At 38.1% G+C, this 25,532-nt stretch overlaps 6 protein-coding genes across 10 annotated transcripts; 3 read left to right on the forward strand and 3 right to left on the reverse strand.

Annotated features, from left to right (window-relative positions):
* Positions 1–201: 201 nt before the first annotated feature.
* LOC106369971 (la protein 1-like) lies at positions 202–2,675 on the forward strand. 2 transcript variants are annotated; one of them, XM_022693044.2, is made up of 8 exons: positions 202–589; positions 668–859; positions 1,023–1,165; positions 1,247–1,395; positions 1,482–1,604; positions 1,745–1,755; positions 1,954–2,003; positions 2,097–2,673. In XM_022693044.2, exons 2-7 carry the CDS (start codon positions 700–702, stop codon positions 1,956–1,958), a joined length of 591 nt encoding a protein of 196 aa, XP_022548765.1. In that variant the 5' UTR covers positions 202–589; positions 668–699; the 3' UTR covers positions 1,959–2,003; positions 2,097–2,673. The 2 variants fall into 2 exon arrangements, 1 of the variants encoding a protein (XP_022548765.1); XR_002654562.2 differs by having other exon boundaries at positions 205–589; positions 1,700–1,755; positions 2,097–2,675.
* A 1,875-nt stretch (positions 2,676–4,550) lies between these two features.
* LOC106372430 (putative protein TPRXL) lies at positions 4,551–6,320 on the reverse strand. Its single transcript, XM_022693617.2, has one exon. The coding sequence runs from the start codon at positions 6,072–6,074 to the stop codon at positions 5,406–5,408; it is 669 nt and encodes a 222-aa protein (XP_022549338.2). The 5' UTR covers positions 6,075–6,320; the 3' UTR covers positions 4,551–5,405.
* A 3,261-nt stretch (positions 6,321–9,581) lies between these two features.
* On the reverse strand, positions 9,582–11,300 carry LOC106372431 (mitochondrial inner membrane protease subunit 1). 4 transcript variants are annotated; one of them, XM_013812640.3, is made up of 5 exons: positions 10,714–11,300; positions 10,443–10,604; positions 10,136–10,360; positions 9,922–10,032; positions 9,582–9,834 (listed from the first exon to the last, which is right to left on the reverse strand). In XM_013812640.3, exons 2-5 carry the CDS (start codon positions 10,569–10,571, stop codon positions 9,799–9,801), a joined length of 501 nt encoding a protein of 166 aa, XP_013668094.1. In that variant the 5' UTR covers positions 10,572–10,604; positions 10,714–11,300; the 3' UTR covers positions 9,582–9,798. The 4 variants fall into 4 exon arrangements, with proteins under 4 accessions (XP_013668094.1, XP_013668096.1, XP_013668097.1 ...); XM_013812642.3 differs by having other exon boundaries at positions 10,136–10,353; positions 10,714–10,944; XM_013812643.3 differs by having other exon boundaries at positions 10,136–10,353; positions 10,443–10,609; positions 10,714–10,836.
* Positions 11,301–11,804: 504 nt separating this feature from the next.
* Positions 11,805–12,635, forward strand: LOC106372433. The gene has a single exon (XM_013812644.3). It carries the CDS (start codon positions 12,062–12,064, stop codon positions 12,509–12,511), a length of 450 nt encoding a protein of 149 aa, XP_013668098.2. The 5' UTR covers positions 11,805–12,061; the 3' UTR covers positions 12,512–12,635.
* Positions 12,636–15,498: 2,863 nt separating this feature from the next.
* LOC106372434 (trafficking protein particle complex II-specific subunit 120 homolog) lies at positions 15,499–20,570 on the reverse strand. The gene is made up of 10 exons (XM_013812645.3): positions 20,075–20,570; positions 19,748–19,954; positions 19,451–19,633; positions 19,265–19,374; positions 19,124–19,183; positions 18,696–18,984; positions 18,234–18,526; positions 17,058–17,938; positions 16,058–16,951; positions 15,499–15,966 (listed from the first exon to the last, which is right to left on the reverse strand). Exons 1-10 carry the CDS (start codon positions 20,483–20,485, stop codon positions 15,743–15,745), a joined length of 3,552 nt encoding a protein of 1,183 aa, XP_013668099.2. The 5' UTR covers positions 20,486–20,570; the 3' UTR covers positions 15,499–15,742.
* Positions 20,571–20,742: 172 nt separating this feature from the next.
* LOC106372435 (aberrant root formation protein 4) lies at positions 20,743–24,442 on the forward strand. The gene is made up of 12 exons (XM_013812646.3): positions 20,743–20,948; positions 21,238–21,453; positions 21,558–21,707; positions 21,885–21,957; positions 22,055–22,221; positions 22,307–22,366; positions 22,437–22,587; positions 22,912–23,222; positions 23,303–23,374; positions 23,452–23,529; positions 23,712–23,861; positions 24,009–24,442. Exons 1-12 carry the CDS (start codon positions 20,886–20,888, stop codon positions 24,267–24,269), a joined length of 1,752 nt encoding a protein of 583 aa, XP_013668100.2. The 5' UTR covers positions 20,743–20,885; the 3' UTR covers positions 24,270–24,442.
* Positions 24,443–25,532: the final 1,090 nt, after the last annotated feature.

Genomic DNA, 25,532 nt, shown 5'->3' on the forward strand with positions numbered 1-25,532 from the left:
ATTTCTCCGAGAACTTGTTTGTTGAGCCAACTAAAGTTGTCCGTTCTTTAAACAACAAACCTCAAAAGAGAAGATTTTAGAAATTCAATAATCAAAAGCCAAAAGGAAAAGGGCAACACAAGAAGTGCATTTCGGAGGAAATTATGTAGATATTAATATAGTCATTAATATAGCATTATGGTCCTTATTCATCTGCTTTGGTTAAAAGTCGGTTTGACCAGGAACATAAGACCACCCGCAACGCGGGATGTTAGCTATTTCTTAGCGCTAATCCTTAAGCAAATCAGGATAAAATACTATTATTAAATTAGCTTTAGGTAAAAAATAATTTTTAGTTAAGGATTTTTTGGCTTTGATCCCAGATGAGCTGGCAACATCATCTCCTTCCTCTGATTCGTCTCTACGACCTCCCTCGGCGAGGAAAGCAATCCCCGAATTTCCCTTTTATCAGCAGAACTGGTTCATCGCTCTCCTCTTCCTGATGGCTCTGGGATTCTTCTGCCTCGCTCTCTTCCTTTAGCTGAGCCTTGATCCCGATTCCGGCTACACCTCCGCTTCCGCCGCACCTTCCGGTAAAGAAGGCGTCGAGGTATTGATTTTCGAATTCTCTAATCGAATACGAATTGTGGTTTGATCAGATGCTTGAATGCTTTAACTCCAATGGCAGATAACTTATGGGAGTGCGATTAAGCTTATGAAATGATGCTGTACAGAAGGCGTCGAGGTATTGATAACTTCAGTAAGATGAGAGCTTATTTGAAGCTGGGTGATTCCAAAGGAGATGAGGTTCCTGAAGATACCATCAAAGCTGTTGCTGATACTCTTCGTACCTCTTCTGCTCTCAAGGTTTCTGAAGATGGTGAGTTCTTTAAGGGCTTGGTATAATCTTTGTGTTAAGTGTTAGGCTACACTGAGACCTGTCTTTTGTATTCAAATTCACGAGCTTTCTTAAGATAACTGTGCTTAGTTTGGAGAAGTATATTTTTATATTATAATGATCACTTTTGGATTTGATTACACAGGGAAGAAGGTTGGTAGGAGTACAAAGTTGTTGAAGCTTGAAGATTTGATTGAACAGCTTAACGCTAGAACTGTAGCTGCTTCACCGTTCTCGTACGATGTTAAAAGGGAAGACGTGGAAGCCTTTTTCAGTCAGTACGGGAAGGTAAATGCACTACATCATTAGTCAGTTTTAATCTTTGGAGAATAGTTAAGAGTAATTGATTATATATGTGTATTTCTGCAGGTTAATAGTGTGAGGATGCCTCGTCATGTAGCAGAGACGAGAGTGTTTTGTGGTGTTGCCTTGGTTGAGTTCCCTACTGAAGAGGATGCTCAGAATGTTATGAAGCAAAGTTTGGTTTTTGCTGGGCTTGAGTTGGAAATGAAACCAAAGTAATCCTCTTTACTGACTCTTTCTCACTTCATAAGGTTTCTTTCAGAATGCTTTTACTTAAAAATATTTTTTTTCTCTTTTTCAGGAAAGAGTTTGATGATGATAGGGAGAAAGATGAAGAAAAGTTTGATAACTACCGTCCTCAAAAGGCTTCTGCAAATCAGAAAAACGGTTCTGAACATAGGAACGGTTCTGAATCCGAGGCAAAGTAAGAGTCTGGCTACTTCTATTAATTTTCTTGTCTTTAAGTTTAATGTTCTTGAGCTGACTTTGGTTGTTTTGTATTATTGTACCTATCCCAAGGGTTTGAATCTGACCACAGTCACTTGCATGCATCCACTATTTCAGGCAACTTAGAGGTTTGTATTCCCTCATCTGCCAAGCATGGATGTAAAAGATCTGTCGTAAGAGTTTTTTAAAACAATTGGACACTATAAACAGCTACTACTTCCAGGATGTTGATTTAGAGAGCTAGTAGTATGTGGATTCTGAAGTTCTGTGCTGGTTTCAATATGTAGTTGCATTCTCTTTATTGCTAACCCATTTTCTTTGTTCAGGTTAGCTGCTTTGGAGATGATTCAAATTCCGACACTGGGGATCACTGGAAGTAATACTACGAATAGCTATTTCATATTTGATCTAATTTATTTAGTCTATTTACATCCATCAAAAAACAAACAAAACTTACCATTGCTTATAGGTTTACAATCGAAGGTAGTGGAAAGACATGGAAACAAGACCAAAGAGTAAGGCTTCAACACATTGACACTAGTGGCTACCTCCATAGCCATAATACAAGAGTCAGGCTTCAACACATTTAATATTTTTTAATTCTTAAGGATTCCATATTGGGTAACACCATTGCACATACATTTTAGAGTAAAGTTCTTAACTATTCAAAAAGAAAAAAAAATTATATTATATTGTTAAGGACTCCAATGGTGGGTAACACCATTGGAGTTGCTCTAAACTCACTCACAAACGTGTCAGATGAACAAGAGCTCAACAACAACAAATTACGTGTGAACTTGAGAACATAGCTTAGTATGATATTGACAAAACTTACAGTAGAGACAATGGAATTAAAAGAGAAAAGGTATACTAAGTTTGTAACCTCACGCTTCGGACACAAGCAACCCGAACTTCAAGTCTTTTTCAGGAATTTCCAATCCGCCACGCAAAACACACTCACTTTCGTCATTTTCTGACTTGAACTAACCAAATGAATGTAACCTCTTATTAATCTACTAACAGCATCTTCAGTTAAACACAATCAAATATCACGTTCTCCTGAAGAGTAATTCTGGGAAGCCGTTTAAGGATGTTCACGCCTTCGTTGGGGTGGACACATCAGAAGTAACGGTTTGTATTTATTAAAAACCAAAATAAAAAATCAGCCAGCCATTATCTACATGGTGTATTGCCTAATAGTGCCGATCGATACGTATCTTGTAAATCAAACTAACTATGTATGGTATAAAGACTTGCGTAAAGTTTAAAAATCGTCAAAAGATTTGTATATGGAAGATGAAATCTTAGTTGCACCATCTTAAAACAGCATCTCCCTGATAATTATGGAAGATGATTAAATAGTTTATTTCTGGTTGAACATCACAAGAAGTTTGGTTTCCAGCGCACCTAAATCCTAATAATATCGCTTTCACGCATCATCACGCCCAAGTCCTCTCTCTTTTTTTTTTTGTGGTGATAATAATTGGGAATAAAGTAGTAGTAGTATATCTCTTATATTTGTTTACGTTTTAGGAATTTTGCAAGTTAGTCGGTCGGCTTGCTATGATGTCACTATGAAATGAGCCTAATTCATGATGAGAAAAGATATCAATATTACTATATAAGAGTAAATATATCATTACTTATCTAGTAGTATGATATCAATAATTGAACAATATGATGGTGGCATATACTGTTACAGGTAAGGAAGACGTCTACCCCTATCTTCATTCCTCTTTCTCGTCTTTTATAAAATTGAATCCCTTATTTCACCCTTTCTTCATCAGTTTTTCGTACAATTTATTGCAATGCGCCTCTTAGAGCATCTGCATTAGTGAACTCCATGGGCAGTTCACACAGTTTTCGAAAAAAAAAAATATTAAAATAAACAAAAGCAATGAACCTCCCTCTTAGAAGTTCACTGCACTGAACCCGGATCATCATTGTAGCGCGGGCCCCACGACACGTGGCGGCCCGCGGTTGATCCGGTTATAAATTTTTTTTTTTTTTTTTATAAAAACAAAAATCAAACAGAAAAAAAAATAATAATAAAAAAATGCTTTGTGAACCCTTTCAAGAGGTTCAATAATGCTGATGCTCTTAGAAGATCTAGAACACTACTAGTAATAATTATAGTCGGCTTATCTCTCATGATGTCACTATAATTTGAATATATGATATTTATTTTTCAACTACCATTCTCCAATTTACAAAACAAAAATTATGACTTATCAATTATTTAAACTCCAGACTCTAAATAAACAAGATCTAACGTAAGACATAAAAAGCTATTTGACGCTCACATAAATTGTCCCCGACCCTTCTTCCCATTTTGAGAGCAGCCAAGTCGAAACAACATGAAATGCAAGTATTTTGCAAAAGCATCGCGCACAGTAACAGAATCAGGTGGGTGTAATTACAAAATCGTATAGAATAGCATGAGATGCGTCTCAAAACATATACAATGTATCATTGTTATCTCTTGTGCTCATGTATTGATGAAGCAGCGGTAGATTATAAAAAGAGTGAGAGCCACTGTCAATTTGACATATTCTTAGAACAGAATCTTGACATATGAGCCAGTTAGCTAAACTATCTGGATGTGTATATGTAACGAAACCCAAACGGGACAATTTGGTAGTATATCCCAAGAAAAATTGTATGGGTTCAATGCTTAAACCAAGACAGATTGAACATAAACCGATCTTAACCAGAAGGGATCCATAATTTAGAGAAGCTTACAAGTCTAATCCAACTTTGTGGTAATCAACCCTTCTATTCATCACTAATATTTAATGCTAATGATGGACGTATCTTGGATGTATAATATCGAGTATAATAGTTCCGAAGATCATAAAGACGGTCTTTAACACTCTTAGCTCTAGTTTTCTCCTCTTTCAAATATTCTCAACTTAGATGTTCATGAATGTAATGATTCCCAATTTCCGATTATTCAAATTTATTTTCCAGCAAATCCTCTGCTAATTTTCATGTTCGGTCGTTTTCTAATTGGTCAGTCATCATCTATCCAAAATATACTTTCTCGTTTTTTCCTCCAGTCCTTATGTGAAATATTGTCATCAATGTTCATCCAGAAAGACCATTTCGAAACCATTTTTCTATGTCACTTCTGCTGGTTATTTTTTGTTCATCTTTCAATTCCATGTAACCGGGTACTAAAGTAGTTCAAACTCCATTACCAAACGCAACCTGCAAAATAGGAGAAAAAGGCAAAAAAAAAAAAACCACACCCAAAAAAGAAAAAAAAAAAAACAAGAAAAAACGAAATAAATAAAAGAACATACCATACCTCACACGACGAACAACGCATACCTCGAAAATCAACGGAACGCACAACGGTGAACGGGACGGTCAACGAACGTCGACTTCACGGGAAACGTATAAACGGGAATCTGACAAACACTGCATACAAATACAATGGATATGAGACTAAATCTCACTTGTTTCATGAATAAGTAAAAAAAAAAACAGAATTGAACATTTTGATTCAGATCAGTTCACATAGATTTGATTCTAGCTAGGTTCAATTTCTCGAGTCCGACATTTCTTCTTTTTTTTTAGAGTAAATATATACATCTTTCTTCACCCAACAACAAACAAAAAAATTATAAGATCATCTTCGTTTTACAAAACTCGATTCCAAGGTTGAGATTCTCATCCACAGTCGCCACCGGCTATAGATTAGAGTCTTCCTTCTCCAGATCTAACGCCTGTGGTTTTCAAAAAGAGAAAGCAAACCTGAAACCTGAAATCAAAATCAATTACATTCGGTGGCTTTCGACATGATCGATAGCCTACTGGGACGAGGCTGATAAGCAGCCCTTCGTCTCAGATGATGCGACGAAGGCCTTATCAGAGTCGTCAAGGCTCTCCTCACCCACTCTCCTTCAACCCCACCGATTCTCACCAGCGAATTCGTCATCGCGGATCTCCGCATATTCAAACTGTTCGTCGGATACGCCGACGACGACGCGCCTTGACCGTGCGGATTCGCAACGTTTTTGTGAAGACTGCATCGGAAAGATCCGGGATGAGTCGTCGGAGAGCACATACACCTCCTCGGGGAAGAGGAGATCTTGTGGTGGTGGTGGTGGCTGCTAGGCTGAGGCTTCTTCGTAACGGAGATGGATCTGTTGGTAGGGGAGATGGATCTGCTGTCGAGAGAGTAACGAAAGGACTGAGCAATCGGCTGAGGGTTGTATAGGTTCACGCGAGTCGGAGACGCGGATCGGTGGTGGTTGCTGAAGAAGGATGAGGACGGAGACGAGAAGCTGGAGCTCGTAGACGAAGCGAAGGTAGAGGAAGACGACGATGGGGTGGATTTGGAGTAATCGCCGCAGAATCGACCCGACGGCGATTGAGAACGGAGCACATGGCCGTTTGATTTGGTACGAGAGGATGTTGTCACCATTGTTTTTCTTTGCATATTTTAAAAGTCAAAAGAGAGATTTAGAAGAAGTCTTCTGAGAAGAAGGAAGGAGGCTACTGAGAGATTTTTGCTCTTTAGAAGGTCCCGGAGGGAGGTTGGTTCGGCAAACCTAGCGAGTCTCAGCAACCGAATTTATAGCAAAAGCTGACCCAATGGCATGAATTGTAAATACTTTAAAAGGGTTTGACCTTTTCCGAAATTTGGGTGATTCTATATCGGGTTAGTCAAATTTAACCATGGTTAGCTAATAGTAATGGCTTTTTATTTATTTCTTTTTAGTTCTTTTTTTTTTACAACTTGGCAGTTTTGCCGTTTCGAAATGAATCGTGTTCTTGATCCGACGGCGGAGAAGGGCGACATTAAGGCTCCGAATGGTAACAGTGGATTGAGCGGTGCGGGACAAGCGGTTTGACTGCAGTGCAGTTCTGACAGTTATAAAAACGTATAGATATATGGTATATGTATAGATTTTTATTACTGTTAACTACGGTACGGTGCAGGATGGATGTTACCATTAGAAGTCTAAGGAAAGCTTTTGTGGACAGTTACAAAAGCTGCAACGTATGATGACTAAGGAAGATGTCAGTGATAACTACGAAATGTCATTGCCCGTTGTTTTGGCAGGAGCTGGATTTACAATTCCAGTGGTCTTTTATTTGTCTTCACGATCCAATAGTTTCATTACGGTATTCACAAAAATACTTATATACAAAAATGTGACTTAAACAAGAGTATAATAAACCAATTTGACTATTACATTGTTTACCTATTTTTGACAAAAATAAGATAGTTTACCTATTTCAACATATTTTCAATTAAAAAATTAGATTACTGATAATTAATTATAAACAAAAATGTAAGTAATTATAAGATTTTTTTTATGTCAAACTTTTCAACTGCACAATTTTTTTATACGTGTTGGTCTGAAACACGCGTTATGTGGAATTCTTTGTTAGACTTGGTCTCTTAACATCAAATATTAGTTGCTAATATTCAAAAGTAGCTACTAGTATCCAACAATAATATAGAACGTAAAAATATCAACAAGCATTTACGATCTCACTGATTATAGCATAAATAGCTGAGGAGGGTTGCTGGACCTCTCCTTTTAATTGGTTCTATTAATAGGCAAGGTGAAACCGTAAGAATATATATATGTTTGCTGGAAGAGACATAACACTAACTAAAGAGACGAGTGATGGGAAGCTAAAGACAGAAGTTGACATATCTAGTTCTGTAGAAGGCACTGGCAATCGTCAATTCGAACACACATTATATATGGTTTGCCCACAAAAAGAGAATGGTTTGTACAGAAACATCGTAATGCCATATTTTTATTCGGGAGACATTAATTTATACCAATGAAAGACATGTCAACAACTTTTCACCTCAAACCTACTGGTGAATTGGCCAAATTCTTGGAGGGGCTTCAAAGCAAGGTTATACCCATAATGAAACTATAATTCGTTATACTTGTTTCAGTGGAGGAGAATCATCCAACTTTGTTTGACATTAGACTCAAATTAGGTATTGATGGAACTAATGATTCGAAATATTCTTCCAACACTTGTGAAGTAATTAATTAAAACACATGTTATCAACACCAGAGGTACAACTACTAGCACTATAATTAAATTTTAAGCGGCTTTTGCTCTTGAAAAACGATTATATACTGTCCAATAATTTGATTGTACGTGAGATGCTACATCTCTCAACAGCCATATTCCAATGTGCTTATTTGTAGCCATCAAAACAGACGTATATTCAGTCAAGACTTGTTGAAGAATATAGTTAACGTTGGCTTTAGGATTTGGGTCATAGTAGTCCACTTTTAAGGTGAGGTAATAATCTTTGGGTGACTTACTAGATGGAAAGGAGCCAAGTCAATGCATCTTCGAGATTTGATTGATTTATTCATGACTGAGCTTAAGGAATTTGTTATCTTCTTTATAGCCTAACAAAAAAAACAGCGGGTTTGGTGATAAATTAGCTAACCACATATTGTCCTGTCTTCTGGTGGTGGATGAGAACATTTTATGAAAGAGAAATGGTCTCGGTAGACCCATATTCTGTAATTCATAGTACCAGTATATCAAACTTTTGTGTAATTCGTAGTAATAATATTTCAAACTTGATGGCATTAACATAGTATAATAACTAAAACGGATATATTAAACATTAGGGCCTGTACATTATACACATACTAAAGTAGGTAGGACGATCGTAACGGGTTGATTTTAGACAAATCTAAGGAAAATAAAATAATGTAAGATAGTAGGGGGGTCAATAATGCGGGGCACATGGAGTTCTTGTTGGGTGAGTTAGGGACAAAACAGTTAGTTTTGTATGGTCGGGACATACATTGTGTTAAAGCAATAGGCCAACAACATCAAACCACCTCGTTCCACATAGCTATAACACGTGTGGCCGAGTCTCATACGTGTCCAGCCTTACCTAGCCTCTTCATAACAATCCGAGAGACAAAAGTGTTAACTGGTGATCCAATGTCTGACACTAGATTTAGAGTTATTTAACACGGTCATGATCCTGGTCATGGTCATGTAGTGGGTCATGTGATTATTGCTCTTATTACAGTCTATATATAATACACTAGTACTCTAGTATTATCTCAAAGCACCTCTTTTGTTAGCTTTACATTTTTGCTTTTTTCAAGTTTTTTCTATTAGCAAGGAAAGTCTTTTACTATAGTGGCGTGAAGATCACGAGAGTAATCTTGTAAACTTGGGTAATTGATTTAGAGCAAATATATTGATTTTTGTTTTGGCGATAGGGAGAGTATAAACCGTGTTAGAGTCCTCTATTAACGGGAAATTATGTCTAATATATCATGCAATAAAAAATTATGCTGTGATAATATTAAACAGAAGAATCTTTATGTATTGACTGATGGCTTCACGCCACCAATGGTAGACTAGACTTTGGTGATTATTTAATTTGAGAACCCCTTTATTAAAAAGAATATGCTTATTTTATCCCGGTATATTCTGATAATCCCTATTATTAAAAGCGGAGGTAACAATGATGTTGTATTCAATACTATTATGCTGATGATATTTACTGTATGATATTATGCTGATGTGCCATTCTTTTTCTTCTCTGTTTAGACACCTCTTTGTAGATTTGGTTAGGCAATAACCATCCACCTAAAATAGACATTTGAATATCTTGGTCTTATCTATACAATCCAGAAAACCTATTATATATGTTTTACCAACATCAATCATGTCGAAGGTTTTAACCATACCATTAGTTACTCGTCTATTTTCTCCTTTTAACTTTATATGAAGCAATGTTGAAGAAGTGATTGTCATTGCTAAGTTTCGAAATTATATTGGCTATTGTCATTGACATTTTAAGAGATTAGTGCAAAACTTTTAACTAGTAAAACGTCAAACACACACTCCCCGGCAAGTTGGCAAGAGTAACTATCACGGGTCAGACCAGGCATATATAGATTGGGATCACACCACTAACCCGTCAACATATCTAAAACTTTGCTCAATACCCAATTAACAAACCCAAATCTCTCTTAACATTAAAGGTAGCTTCAGCTATAAAACAACGTCAAGGTCCATGGCTTTCTCTAATATTGCCAATAAAGAAACCGAGCAAAAATGCTTATCCCACTTTTGTGATTTTATCGAAATCTGGATGATACATTACACTACTCAAATGAGTTCATTCGGAAAGTGTATGATCGTCACCTCAATGACCCGAAGAATCGTGGTGGCCAGACCTAAAGAAGCAAACATATAGTTACCACTTCTATATCCCACAACAACTTAAGAGCTAGAAACGAAGGTTCCGAACTACAAAGACTTACCCGTAGAAGAGCTTTTCCTTCGATGAGACTGTAAGGTACAGGTCCAAAATTACGTGAATCAGTTGAAGCATACAAGTTATCCCCCTGAATCCAAACATGTCCTTTTGGAACCTATTCCAAGAAGCAACACATAAATAGAGTTAACAAATCCTAAAGCTTAGAACTTTGCACATTTTTTTACCAAAAGATTGAATTTTTAATGAAGAGCTCATACCACAACGCTGACTGAGCCATCACCGACCAAAGGGTCAGCAGAGAAAGAGAGTCTATGCCCTTCTAAACCCAATATCCGCTTTGTCACCATCCTCGTTGGATCTGTCGGAGACCGAACCAACACAATGTCGCCGAGACCGATCTTACCGAACCGGTGCGATAAATGTTCAGCTAAGATGACATCGCCGGTGAGGTTAAGCGTCGGAAGCATGCTAGGACCTTGAACCTTAAAACCCCCAATATAAACCCTAATTAGATTACTTGTGGAAGATGAAGGGAAAGAGATTGAATTGCAATGGTTTACAGACGTGAGTGGATGAGATTATGTAACGATCGGTGACGTGGATCAAACAGAGAAACTTGGCGACGATTGATACTTGCTCCAACGCTTCCTTCGCTGTTCCACGCCATTGGTTTAGATATCTCAGCCATCTCATGTCTCTTGCCAAGGCACCGAACGAGGTCGGATTCTACACTTAAAACGACAAGTAGTTGGTGATTTTACACTCTAAACGGTACGAAGTTTTGATATAGGAGATGCGGAGCTAAAGGTTAGAGAGGAGGTGATCGGAATCGTACCTGAAGCTGGATCTGGATCGCGAGAGGGGTTTAGGGTTCAAGCTTCTAAGGTGAAGTTCTCGTCGCAGCCACTACATTCTTCGGGTTGAGAAATAAAACAGACAACAAATATAGGGGCTTCTTTGAGAATTTCAATACTATAAACTAAACCTTATGGGTTAGAACGTAAAATATAAATAAATAAGGGGCGTCGACAAAATAAAAATAAATAAGGGGTATATTTGTTATTTTGCTAAACGTTTTGAGCTTTGGTCTGAATCTATGGAAATAGCTTTATATGTATGATGTATCTCAGGTGGTTTCTGCTGCTCGTCAGCTCACTGTTACAGGTTTGTTCCATCTCTGTCTTCATTCTATTGACTGATGCATCGTTTAGACACATCAGTCTCCAAAGTAAACATGTATTGGAGCAGGAAAGTTTACCACTTGCTACTACTGCCTCAAAATGCTGTGATCAGAAACCAAGTAAGAGTTAAGGTTCCTCAACTAACCACAGAGGTGCTTGATGGAATCTCTGACCCATATGTAGTGGAGTATTATAGCTCTATTGAGTGTGTGTTGGTGTTAATATGCAGAGATGAGTTTGAAAATTCAGATTCGAGATCAAGAAGATGAGATGGTAAGGTTTCTAAAAATTGTCAAAAGTTTCTAAAAAACTAATATTTTAACAGAAAATTTCAATTTCAATTATTTTTAAACGTTGAAACCAACAAATAAATGATAATTATAAAACTCATATCTAAAAAGATAGGTGCAGATAACTCTTCCTTATTTTCTCACCTATTTTTTTTGTTATTTTTAATTTTTTAATAGTATATACTCTTTTTAAATCTTTTCATTGGACTTGTTCTAACACACAATTATTACTAGTTTATATAACAAATCTAAGAGCTGATTGAATTTGTTTTCTTTGGATAAAAGATAACACGAACTTTATATAATAAGACATATATAACAATTTCTAATATAATACTTATGTTATGACTAAAACCACAAAGGTTAGACTTGTTTTTTTTTAAATAACTAAAATATAAATTAAAAATTGCAAAATGTAATTGGTTAGAATAAAAATTAAATTAAATATAAAAAATATCAAAGTAATATAAAATCAGTGGGTAGAAACGAAAACCAAAACAAAACGGCATAAAAAACGCGGGACCGGGCCCAAGCCCACGCGACACACACGGACTGCCTTATCTTACTTCCCTTAATTATTTTTTTATTCCTATTTATTCTCTCCCCAATCCTTCTTTTTCTCACTCACCCGTCTTCCTTTTCTTCTTCTTCACAACAACAACAAAAAATAAATCTTCTCTACACAAAAACTTATTCAAAGAATCTCAAGAAGATGTACAACGAATGCAGTTCCCCCTCTTCCGCCGCCAGATCAACGAGAGGCCACAGAATGCGATCTCCCATCTGCTGCTTAGGAGCCAACGCCGTGGTCGAGCCTGAAGCCATGATCGGATCAAGAACTCCCAAATCTCCTTACGAGTGGCTCAAATCAACCGCGCAGGAGCTCGAGATCAGAGATCGTTGCCGCCGCGTCAAGACGCGCATCAAGGTCACGTGCCGCAACAGCAACTGCGCTCATCAACACCATCATCATCATCATCAGAGGCACCAGAGCCAGAGCTATCCTTCTGTGGATTTCAGCTACGATCCGTTGAGCTACGCGCTCAATTTCGAGGACGACGTGCGAGCGTACGAGGATGTTTCTTTTCCGAATTTCACGGCGAGGTTGCCGGCGTCTCCGGTGGCGAAAAGATCGGCGACGGTTGATTTGATCTCGTTCTGATTGTTGATTAGTTTCTTTATTTGTATGACGCGCAGTGAATACGAGGTCGTTAATATAAATGTAAATGCTCTTTGGCATATAGATTGATATGTGCAAAAAGATTAAATAAACATTTTCTTTTATCTTTCTCTGATCTTTCTTTGTAATTAAACATTTACTTTACTATATCTCTCTCTGATTTGTAGAAGTTTTCTTGAAAATAAAAATTGGCTAATCAAACATGGATAATGGAGTTGGAAAGCGGTTACTAATTAGCACATTGTATATGCTGATGATACACAAGATGTTGGGGTGTTTGGTGATTAGTCTAGAGCTCGAGAGCTGCAATGATGAGTGTGGGGAAATTATTAAGCAAAGGATAATTTAATCAGTGTTGTTGGAACCTTGTTAAATAAAACCGTGAGTCAAGTGAAGATTCTAAACGATATGGCATTTGACAAGTCAAGTATCAAAAATAGCGAAAACTATATTCCAACAAATGTAGATAACTATTACTGAGACTAAAACATTAAAAACTATCTAAAACAGATTCAGAAGAGAAAGTTATATGTTTATGATCAGAGCGAGACCGTCGTAGTATTCATAATGTTTTTCAATCACGTGGTACTACTGTACACTGTAGTTTGGTTATACTTTTCTATACACATGAAACCTGATTCAGCAACTGGAGTATATAAGTTTAGCAATACGAAGAATCATTATTTACATTTCGATTATATATTATTTGGAAAAGTGATGATTCAAAGATGCAGAGATATTGGTAAAAGATGTCACGGGCATAAGCGTGTAAAGCTGAGTGAAGATAGTGGTGGTCAAGTCAACTAGTATCGTATTATCTACAACGATTTTATCAAATCAAATTAAGAGATATACGAAACAAGTGGTGAGAGACTGAGGATAAGAGTGCGAAGTGGGGACGAAAGCAACAAAGAAGAAAAAGGGTAACAAAAAACGCTTTCTTCACATGTATTGATATGTTTGGGATGTTATGTAGTGAAATCTAGCGAAACACCACTTGCCACCGGTCGACATGTCGCTTTCTTTTTTGATACCTCGAATCTTTACTTCTTTTGCCTAGTATGCCTTTTTACAATTTAATTATCACTTTTAAAAAATCTATCAATAGCTATAGATAGACCTGATCTTCCATGAAAGTCACAACATCATTCTCAATCATCGTCATTAAATTTGTCTAGATAAAAAAGCTTATATACTACAACAATGTGTATAAAAAGCGATATGGACCCATATAGACTAGATAAGGAGTTTTTAACTATGTATCAATATTTTTGTGCTAAAAAATCATTATTTACGGAGTAATTATGCTCTATGCTTTCGTCTGTTTTATCATTATTTATGGAGTAATTATTAAAAACAAAATCATTATTACAAATGACTATCGATAAAAGACCCATCTACCTAACTTTTCTACAACCACAGACACAAGTACAAGACCACATAGGAAGAAAACGACTTATGAGTAATGATCAATACAATCAAACCCACAGTAAACAAAACCACGACATAGTTTAAACCGATATCAGAATGTCAGAAAATTTTGCACTCCTGTTATATCTTAACATGTTGAATTTGAATCTTACGTTGGTTGTAAAACAATAGTTTTAGTATTAAGCATGCTTCCAAGTTCCATCGAGATCTGAAGATATCCTAGTACACTAGAGTTAGTTACAGACGCTGAGTATTGTTAGTACCTGTAAATATAATTGATGCATAAAGTCTAACTTGTATTGTAATTCTCAGCATGTTTGGTGACGAGAGAAACTGCATCTACGCGACTCCAATATTATATTTAATAAAAAGGTCGTGACCTCAAGTTGCAAATGGTGCCGTAGAAAGATACATTCTCGATCCTAAATTAATACTATTAGGATAAGTATGTGCAGGCTGAGTATGTGATGATGTCAAACTTCTTTTTTATTAATTGTAAATAATGTCAAACTTGATTCGAACGTTATTTCATCGTATTGGTGTTCCCAAAGAGCTTCTTCTCCGACATATATCTGAAGTTCTTTCACAGAAGCACCAGAAGAGTCTAACACATGTGCTTATCTTATCTTTTTGGGTAGAATATCAAATCAGAAAATTCAGTATACACTGGCTAACATGTACATAAAGAAGCGCATGATAGAGTGAGAGAATGTTGTGAACTTCCTTGTCCTACTGTGTATTTTATTCTCTATCCCATAGTTTACTCACTAGCACTTTATTATTGATCTGTCACTTTATTTTTTTCGCGTCACTTTCAGATAACGAATCTTTCAGTCGTAAAAACTAAAAACATTATTATTATTATCCTATCCATGAGGACAAAAGAGAAGACGAAGAAGCAATTGTTTCGTCACTGTTACGTTACAGATAACACACAGCTGTCTCTTACAATTGGCCCAGCTAGCAAGCAAGAAGCGCTCTTCTCAGGTTACTGTCATATAAGTAGAAGACAAAGACTAATAAGAACCCCTCAAACGGTCGGAATGCCACGTCATGCAATCGTATTCCCCAGTGTCTTTTTGTCTCTCAAAAGTTAAAAGAGACTCTCCCTACTAGCAGTAGATTACCACTACTGTACTGTTAGCTACTAGCTAGTATCTCTCCATCTTCATGAAAAATCAAAAATTCTACAAATCCAATTTGATTTATATTATGACAAAACAAACCCGTAATGGACAATGAATAAGGCCAAGGGGCTTGTGATGATGCCAGGCCCAAATAGAAGAAACGTCATAATAACTTTTTACTAATTTCGACAACGGCGGAGGAATACCTCTTTCATTCGTTTGCCGGCAACCTTTGCAGCTCCGGTATTTGATAAAACGTAAACGGCACGGAGGTTGGCTGCATCTAATTTTTATATTAGGGATAGCAAAATATAAATAACAAGTGGTTCTACTAATTGTATAAGATTACATACGACCAATAACTTCACAAGTGCTACAAGAGAATTAATTCTCCATGTTATTCACAAGATATGATGGTGGTGACGATCGTTTCATAAATTACTTTGAGAAGAGCGGTCTCAGAACTGAGGCCGTAAGATTCAAAAAGAATACAGCACATTCACGATGGTCTCAAAAATATTTAAAGGTAAAAAAACACAGACACACAAGCACATATATATCTAGAACCAGTACTTAAAACAATGGATTCTCTCAGTGAAATTAACAAACAAACAGAGCATAACGCCCAAACCTGATATGGTTTCAAGGAAACAGATCACATTTCGCCTCCAGTGACACGGACATGGAAAGGCGGTCCGCGACAAAAGATGGGTTCGTTTGGAGATGTGGTTCTTGCCCTTGCTCTAAGTACATTGTTAGCATCTTCAATCACAGCCGCCGCTACCATCGTGTACTCTCCGGGAACAAGGAAGTAGAGCGAGAAACAGTGTCTTGTTTCTTGCAGGGGCGCAACTTCCATTGAGATTCCACTAAGAGCACCTGACAAAATCAAGCCACAATATGCATGTATAAGCCACCACCTACAATCTTAATATTAATATCACCTAATAAAAGAAAGATGGAAAATTACCAGCCCATAGGACAGTGGCATCAGCTCCTTCAGCGCAGTTCTGTCCAGCTACGTCTCTACAAGTAACACTTAAATTCAACTTGATTGCTTCGCTTGTGTTATTGCGGACCAGAACCTCCATAGGTGTGACTTCATGTGACAAAACTGATCCCTTTGACAACGGTGACTGAGCTTTTGTCTCCGAATCGTTTCTGACCAGTCTGAAACCAAATGTTAGCGGATCTGGGAGCAACACATCCATCACGGTCGTCTGGAGAGCTGTCTGAATTGCATCCTTTATGTCCAGTTCTCCTGAGCTGTTCCTTCCCGATTGCCACCTGACTTTTATCTTAGAAATGAGATTTTTGATCAATCCATTTATCTCAGCTTTCGTGTTCTTCTCTGAGAAGCTCGGATGTCTACTACTTGAAGGGGTGCCTGGCGGAGGGTCCTTTGTGAAGAACGAACCGTCAAGAACCGGTAGCTTGAAATGCTCCAATGGTATTAGTACCCTAGCGGAATAGTCTCGGTCGATTCTTGTTTTTGGGTACTCATACTCTGGAGAATCTTGGACTGGGGAAGAATCATCTTCCTTTGGGGATTTTTCCAGCTGAACAAAGACGCTGATCTCAAAAACAACGTCCGTTGGGTTAGATAACTCGAGTTCAAGAAACCGTAAGCCCCAGCTTCCCCGAAAGGGATTGATCTTGACAAGTCTGTCTGTATTGCTCTCTGTTTCAATGTCTTCATCCCGAAGGTTGTCACCCACATGTGCAGGGATCTCCATGGAAAGCAATCGAGCTTTCACAAAAGATAAACCTTGTAAAACACAAATCTGTAAGGGAACAACAAGACGTCTGCCAGGTGGCACGACAGATTCTTTTTCCTGGGGATCTCCATTGTTAGACACCGGTCCTGCAAAAAACGCGAATACAAACATGCATATATAGAATTTAGTAATCGTGAGGCATGCTAAAGTAAGATCATCAAAAAATACGTCAACGACATATCTGTACTGTACCTGCATAGTGAATAAGCAATGAAGGGCTAGTTCCATCTTTTGGTCTCCCTGTGTTGCCCGCAGCGTTCCTGCCACCGCCAACAGCATTGTCCGAATCCACTGGCCCCACATGCCAAGCTTTTAGAGTCACAGGTAGAGTCACTTGTGCCCCGGGTTTCAAGGGAAGAGCAGACTGTAAAGCTTCATCCGCTATAGAGATAACAGCATCCTGATTCTTTCCAGAGAGCGAGACATGTGCTTGTTCTATTGGGACTGTACCAGCATTTGCAAAGTTTATACACACCTCGCGAATTTCACCTTCATACAGAATAATTGCACCATCACCACCAACAACATTTGCCACAAGGAGGGGCAACGGCGGTACAACTGATATATTAGGAACAAATACATGTCGTAGCTTTGCAGATCCACAGGATCTGAAAGGGTCAGAAAATACGAGTCCTTGTGCTGCTCCAAGAAGTAGATTGTCAACATCCCTGAAAACATGTTCTGTGATTACACCAAAGCAGTGAACTGTGCAGCCTGGAATTGTCACTGGTCCTACTGCTGTTGGAATACCAGATAGCGTGATCACCTTTGCGGAGTTAGGGGGAATGTCCACACTGACAGGAAAGGCATCAAAGTTTTTTGAGTGAGCTGAGAGATAAATACTATCCACCCTTAATTCAAAGCAACACGGATTTGCCAACTCCACTAAGACCTGAACTGGTTCACCAACCACCCATATCAATTCCTGCTTGCTACTTTCGTTTGCATCTCCCTTGCTGAAAGGAGTATAGATAAATGGCCCAGAAGGAGCGGATCCTGTCCACCAATCTTCTCTTGCTGGATTGCGTTTTACGATGTCCACTTGGGAAGAATGGAGTGGGAAAGAGAATAGCCTGAAATATCATTACACGAAAAATGTTTTAAGTGAACCATAATTTTTCTTTCCGAAAAATAAACAGTTTTGCCAGAGTCTGCTGCCAAGCAAACATGGAAGAAGATCTTGAAATACAAAAAAAAAGGGGGCATATATGAAGCCACGATATAGATGAAAAATTATTAGCATTTTGTTGCTCCACTTGGGAGTGTAAGGAAGTTTCACATGATCAAGTTAGGGTGTATCGTAGGGGTAAGAGAGAGCACAATGCAACAGATCCATGGAATAAAATGGTTGACTGCTAACAAACGTACCTTACAAATGGCAAGGCAGGGTCAGCACAGCGAGTCCCCGAAGGCAATCTATCCGCTGAATTTGCAAGGGAGCTAGCAAGCCCATTTTGACCTGAAGGTGTAATTAGAGGATAATGCCACCTCAGAAGCCTTGCTGCAGCACTCCACGCAGCAAGGGGATCTCCAGCACGAACAGCAGAGAGGAGTATCTCCCTAAGCACAACCATCTGCAAACTGCTCCACTGGGACTCGAACAGGGAGACAATGGAATGATGATGCATTTTCCCAGCATCAGGTTGACGAGATCCAGTTTCCTTTACCAACAAACACAATATAAAATACAATAAATCAATTGAACATCAAAGTATAATACGCGGAGATACACCAAGATAATGAACGGTGATGATACCAAATAACATGTTTATAAAGAAGGCTCAATCAACCACAAGAGAAGAAGAATAATTCTTATGCTGTCAAACTCACATTGTTAACAGAAACTTTTGACACGGATGCTCTACTTTGGATTCTATATGCATCAGTTGTCATAGAGAGAACTTGCATGGCACTGATAGCAGCCAATCGATTGTCTTGCTGCAAATACAATTGGGCGACCTGTCTACAGAAGAAGGCTGCTTTCCGTTGATAACCAAGTTCTCCAAATAAACGTGCTACTTCAACATATACTATGAGCCTATCACTGGCGTCAATTAAAGACTTTGCACCATCGGCAGCATTGGTCAATAGCTCTACTACTTCCTTAGCCAGTTCCCTCCTGTAATAAAAATCCCATTGTATGAATGGTTAAGATCAACAAAAACCAAATGTGAATTCAACCAGTAGGTAGAAAACAAAAATTACAAACTGCCCACAACCCATCTATTTTTAAGGAAATAGAGAGCATACAATGATACCTGCAAAGAAATCTCGCCAGTTTAAGGGTAGCTTCAAGTTCAAAGCTTAGGGGAGAAACTCTGCAAGGAAGGAATTGATTACTATTTTGCAGTAACAAATATACTGAAGAAGAGTGCCAAAGAGGTAATGAGTTAAATTACCTTTGAGCAATTTCTTGAATAAATGATTTTCTGTAGTGTAAGATAACATTAGTGTATCGATATCTAACTTCATCCTCTAAAGCCACATCCCGTTGACCCATTCGATCTACCTAATATCAAGAAAATAGAAAACTAAGATGATTGTATACTAAATATAAAGAGAGACAAATGACAGCAGTTTCATACCAGTAAGGCACAAACACTGCCTTCCAAGGCACCCGCATACCAGAAGTAATCTCCTGTCAATCTGGCCAGTTCCAAAGCAGTGGAGTAGTGAGCATTGGCATCAACAGGCGAACCAGCCAACAAGGAATAGTCTCCAATAGTTTTCTGAGCGCGTCCCAGTCTACGCTTTTTGGCCTTGATAACCTGCATTACACACCAAAACTAATGAGAGCCCAGAAAAACTACGGCAATAAGTTTATATGCTTCCACAGGAAGAAATGAAGCATAGACTAAACTATAGGACACCTAGACATAAACCTCCTCTGAGTTGAGACTAGCTTGGGAATCCAAAGGCGTCTTCAAAATCGTGCCAGCAGATTCCGCCTTGAGAACCCACTTTTCAAACTCCATTAGCAGCGAAGCCGCAATGTCTTGCATCATCGTTTGCAGATGAAACTCCTGAGTTTGCTTATCGGATGGTGGAAACAGAATCAGATTTTCACCCTTCTTGTCTCCATCTTCAAGCTGCAAACACACAGTGTACATTCATCATAGTATCATCAATAGTATCGTCAATTCCAATTGACATAATAGATCTATCCGAATCGAGCTACAATGCCTTAGCAGATCTACATTCCAACTCACTTGCGAATCGCCGGGGCAGAAGGCGAAGCAGCGGCGGACAAGAGCCGACGAGTAGCTCCTACACGCGACGTTGAAGCTCTCGGTGACGGAAACGAGATCAGGGGAGGAAGGACAGTGGCAGAGCCCGATCACGGCGAGAATCTTCCGGTTAGACTGGAAATCCTCCCAGGGGCTGGGCGGAGAACCGCCGAGCACGAATTTGAAGCGGAGGGATCCGGAGTCCCACGGCTGATTCGTGAAGGGGGACTTCTGGTGCTCAGTGTAGAAGGAGCTGATGGCGGAGAGGGCGATCGTGTGGTGGCGGAGGAGCATGGAGTGGTAGTCCCGGAGAAGCGGCGGAGGGATGGTGCCGATCGGGAGGACGGCGATCCGGATGATGGATAAAGTCTCGATGCTGACGTCAGGCTCCATGGCGAGATCGGGGAGAGGAGGTTAGGATCTTTCGGTTGGGGAGGGAGGGAGTGAGTGCACCGGATCTGGAGGGGAGAGGAAGGTGAGTGAACGTGGGATGTGTTTGGAAGCGAGTTTTAGCTTACTCTTAACATTAAATTAATTAATACGGTTATGTCCGGTTAAGGTGTATTCGCTTAACCGATCATTTCAACCTGGTGAAACTGAAGAGTTTTTCGAAATTTACATAAATAACCTTTCCTCTCTTCTTTTTACCGAAATTTCCTTTTCTCATTACAAAACCTTTTAGTTATTGTCCGAGAGAAACACAACCCAAAAGTTCAAATCTTTATCGTATATTAGATTCGATCTAGTGATTGCGTCGACGATTGTACGGAGCTCAGAGTCTGTAGGGAACGAGATGTCTGCTGCTACTGTTTCGTATTTGCATCGTGTACGAGAGATTTTAGCCGGGAGCTTAAGGGTAAGCTTCTCTAACTTCTTCTCCTCGCTTTCGGGTTTCTGGGAGATTTATAGAAGTTCTTCGTTGTCAGTAGAGTGAATTGTGTCATCGGAATATGGATTGATATTGAAAAAAATCAAACTTTCACATATGATCGATCGAACTCTTTGGTTTATGTATTGTCTAGAGGAAACAGTTTTGTTACTTTCTCCTCAGTTTTTTTGTGTGTTGATTGAATGAATGAATGCTTAAGGTTTGGAAATAGTTTTACTTCATGCCACTTGGTTCCCTCATCTTTATGTACTTTCAGTCAGTTGAAGCTGGAGAGTCTCTGGACTTGGAGAGCTTGGTCACAGAGCTTGCCAGCTGTCTTAATTCTTTGTCAGAGAACGTAGCTTCCAATGCTAGCGATGATGAGCATGAGAATGATGTAACTTTGAATGCTAGTGATGATGAGGAGAATGATGTTATTATCCAAGTTCTAGATGAAATTTTGAAATTTTTAGCGTCTCCGCGGATTGATCAGGTACTCTTGTTCTTTCATCTCTTTTGACAGCCAAAAAGATATTCTTTATGGATTTAACTTTGATTTGAACTTATGGATTCTCCGCCAAATTCATTGTGTTACAGGATGTGATGGATGCACTGTCATTTGAATTGCCAAAAGCAATCTCCAAGTTTGCAGGCCTATCAAGCAGATGTCTAGAGTTAGCTGAGGCTATCGTTGATCGGTTTGTGGAAGCATGCAATCCACGTGACATGCTTTCAGTTCTTTGTGAGGTATGTTAGATCTGGAGTTTGATTCTCATCAGGCTAGTTAATGCATAAATAAATATACTAGTAGTAGTAGTAAGTTGATTTATTGGTACTTTGGTATTTGGAATAAGAATATAACAAGTTCATATAAATGGTTGAGTATTTTGTCAATTTGATGGGCTTATGAATCTGAATGACCAGGCACTCGATGCTGCACGGGTCTCTCTTTCACTCTCCAGTTCTTCTACTCCTTTATTACATGGGCTCTCTAAAGGTATTGTACTGAAAAGTTGTTCAAATTTATTTTGTTTCGGTTTTTATTTCTGAAATGAAGCTCTGAAAAGTTGTTCAAATTTTTTTGTTTGTTTCAGTTTTTCTATCTGTTCGGAGACGTCACTACGAGCAGCTAAAAGTTGCAGTTCCAATTGTCTTGAAAGTTTTGAAGGACATGTCATTGGAGCCAGACATGCAACCTGAAGGTCTATTTGATAAGGCTCTAGGCATTGCCGTTTCCATTAAAGATGTTGCTTCAAAACTGGTGTGTGAGGGTTTACTAAATCACCACCTAAAGTGTTCATTCTTTGATTTGTTTCATGTTTTGATCTATTTTTCTTGTTTTACAGGAGAAGGAAGAAGGCACAAATGTCCGTAGTTTGCTTGGTCTCTATCTGATGCAGATAACGGTTAGTACTTAAATTTAAAATATATTCTGAATCTTTCCTTCAATACCTGAGAATTGATCTGATCTTGCAGGCTGTTCTTTCAGTAAGCATCAAAGACAAGGTGGACTCTGGTGTTCCTCTGGTGATGCAGTTAAAACCTTTATTGGCATATTGTGGCTTAACACACCTTGGTTTAATCACTGGAAACGACCCTGAAAGATTACTAAGCACGATCTCGAAAGGTTAGTCTCTTAATACTCAAATAATCACTACTCCCGCCGTTTTTAATACTTGACGTTTTAGAGATTTTTTTGGTTCCGAATTAGATGACGTTTTCAATTTCCAATGTAGAACTTATTAACTTTTTAATGTTGTTTGACTATTTATATTATGGAATATATTTTGTTATTGGTTGATTTGAGGTCAGGTGAATACTATGTATAGAAAATACAAGAAAATAATTTTTTTCCTAATCTATGTACATAACTCTAAAACGTCATCTAATAAAAAAAGGATGGAGTACTTCCTAATTTCTCATCTCCATCAATACTTTGTATATTGAACAGATGATGATGACTTCCTCAACTCTTTCCATGACATCAACTTGGGTGCATCGCTTCTATTCATCTGGGCGAGGATCTCACCCGAGGTTGCAGATGTTGCTAACGATGTGGATGAGCTTCAAAGCAATCCAGCGAAAAGGTGGCAAGCATATGGGATGTTGAAACACATACTCGCTTCTGGAGATTTGCTCTGGGAATTCAAGAGACGCACCATCGAGGTTTTGCTTGACATAGTCAAAGGAGCAGCTCCATCTCAATGCAACGAGGAAATAGATTGTTCGCATTACACAACTAGCATCTATGCTGCTTTACAGGCATAATATCTAATCTCTCTAGTCTTTTACATCGTTCAGGGTTTACAAGCATTCTAAAGTGTCTTGTTTATTTCTCCCAGGCTGTTACGTTGGTGATCATGTATGCTCCTGACGCGGATCTGAGGAAGAAGACATTTGAGACACTAAAGAGGGTAACTATATAATTAAAATTTAGACAGAGATGATTATATGTCTCGTCTTACTAATCTTCTTATTGCTATTTGATTAGATTATATCTGATATACCGGTTCCTCAGAGGTTTGACGTTTTAAAAGCCCTTGTCACAAACTCCCAGTCTTCCACAATGGTTAGTACTTTCGTATCCGCTTGAACTTTACTAATAGTAAAGCATGTAACACTGGACAGAGACGATGACTATGAATATACATCATAAATTGCATAGTTTAGCATGTCTTCTGTAGTCCTATTTTTTAAAAAGGAAAATGGCAACCCATTACAACTAATATATTGTTTTGCTAAATCACCCAGAGAGGGATTCTTCTGGATCAAGTAAAAAACAACATGAGCACAAGCAGCTTGCAAGCTACGGACTGTGATGCTCATGTTTCTGAGCTAGTGGAGTTGGTGTTAAAGCCTCCACATGGTGGTCCTCCACTCTTCCCAGACCAGAGTGATGAGGTAATTTGTTCATTCCTATGTTTTAAGATTAATATATATTCGGTTCTCTCTTGTGTGCATCATATAGACGTTGTAGTAATACCCCGTTCAGTTCAAATGAGATTAGCTTTGCTTAAAATCATGAAATATTGTTTTGTGTTTGCGCAGGTTCTGGCGGCACTGAACCTCTATAGGTTTGCGTTGCTAAATGATGGCAATGGATTTTTGTCAAAGAAGACTCTGGAGAGAGACTATAAGGGATGGCTGTTGCCTCTTCGAACTATTGTGAGCGGCAGCATCGCAGAGAACCAACGCGAGAAGGATCACGACCAGGAATCCTCACTTGAGATTCTGTGCATTCTTAACCGAATTGAATCGCTTCTATATTGGTGCATTGAGCTCGTGGAAGAAAGGTTGAAAAGTCACTAGTGTAAAAACAATCATGGGGAAGGAACTATGCAAATGCTCCAAGTTGTATGCAGAGTAGTACCTAGCACTACAAAATCCATTTTCCTGCAACTTTGTTTATTCAAAATCTAATCTCGTCAAATTGTATGCTTCAAGATTATTTTTTTCATTTTATTTAATGTTGTGTGTGTCAAGAGACCTGTGTACTTGCATACAAAGTCTTCAACTTCTCATTCCCCCTGAACTTGGCTTCAAAGGTAACCTCATGTTTTGACTTATCACGTAGACGTCAATAAAGTTAAAAAAAATTGTATACAAAAAATAGATTCTTCTTCAAACCAGAGTCCGTGAAGAATAGTTAAGTCGGAAACCGGGAAACGCTACACATGCTACACGGAAATTAAAAAAAAAAACTATTAAGATTTGTAAGATGGAAGAAACGAAATGTTTCTTGTGCATAAATTAAGTAATATGAATAATTAGAACATTGTCCCATAATAGTTTTTTTCTCAAGACAAACCATTCTTCACCTAACAACTCGAAAGTAGTTGCACTTTGAAATCTAATTAACTACATAGCAACTAATCAGGTAATTTGATAATATTCCCGTCTCCACCAGAAAGTCCAACTGCGAGCCAAAATATATACTATATTATTGGAAATTTATCTTTTTATATATGTAAGTTAGCACATAATAAAGTGTCTATTAATACATAAGAGGGATTACTTATAAGATAGTATGTGTCTATTAATACATAAGTGGGATTACTTAGAAGAGAGTATTTGCTTTCATGCTTTTGTCAATTTAACAAAAGATTACGTAATTTCAAAATCTAAAGAAAAATGTTATTATACTGCCTAACATAGATCGTCGTTCAGTGGTCTTCACATGGATGGTTGACATGTCATCTACCCGACTGCTACACATCGTTAGTTTTAAAACCTTTTCTAAACAGATAACTTTATATTTGAAAGTACAAAAAAATACACCGAGTAATAAAAAGCTTTATTATTTTTCTTTATCAGACATAAATAGAGCAGATTCGTCATCGCAATTTTTAGTTTATTAGATTCTACAACAAAAACTTTTCTTGTTTAAATTACTTTATAACTTTTAATACTGATGGAGCTTTGGAAAGTCAAGTCTAGAACATTATTAGCACTATTTTCTTAAACATTTCACTTTCAAAAACGTGTATGTATGTAAATTTGTAAAGAAATGTATACCTTAATACCAAAACAATCTCTAGCATTTTATTAATACAATAAATTTTGACACGGTAT

The sequence above is a fragment of the Brassica napus genome, chromosome A10 (genome assembly GCF_020379485.1).
Source record: "Brassica napus cultivar Da-Ae chromosome A10, Da-Ae, whole genome shotgun sequence".
Classification (NCBI taxonomy): domain Eukaryota; kingdom Viridiplantae; phylum Streptophyta; class Magnoliopsida; order Brassicales; family Brassicaceae; genus Brassica; species Brassica napus.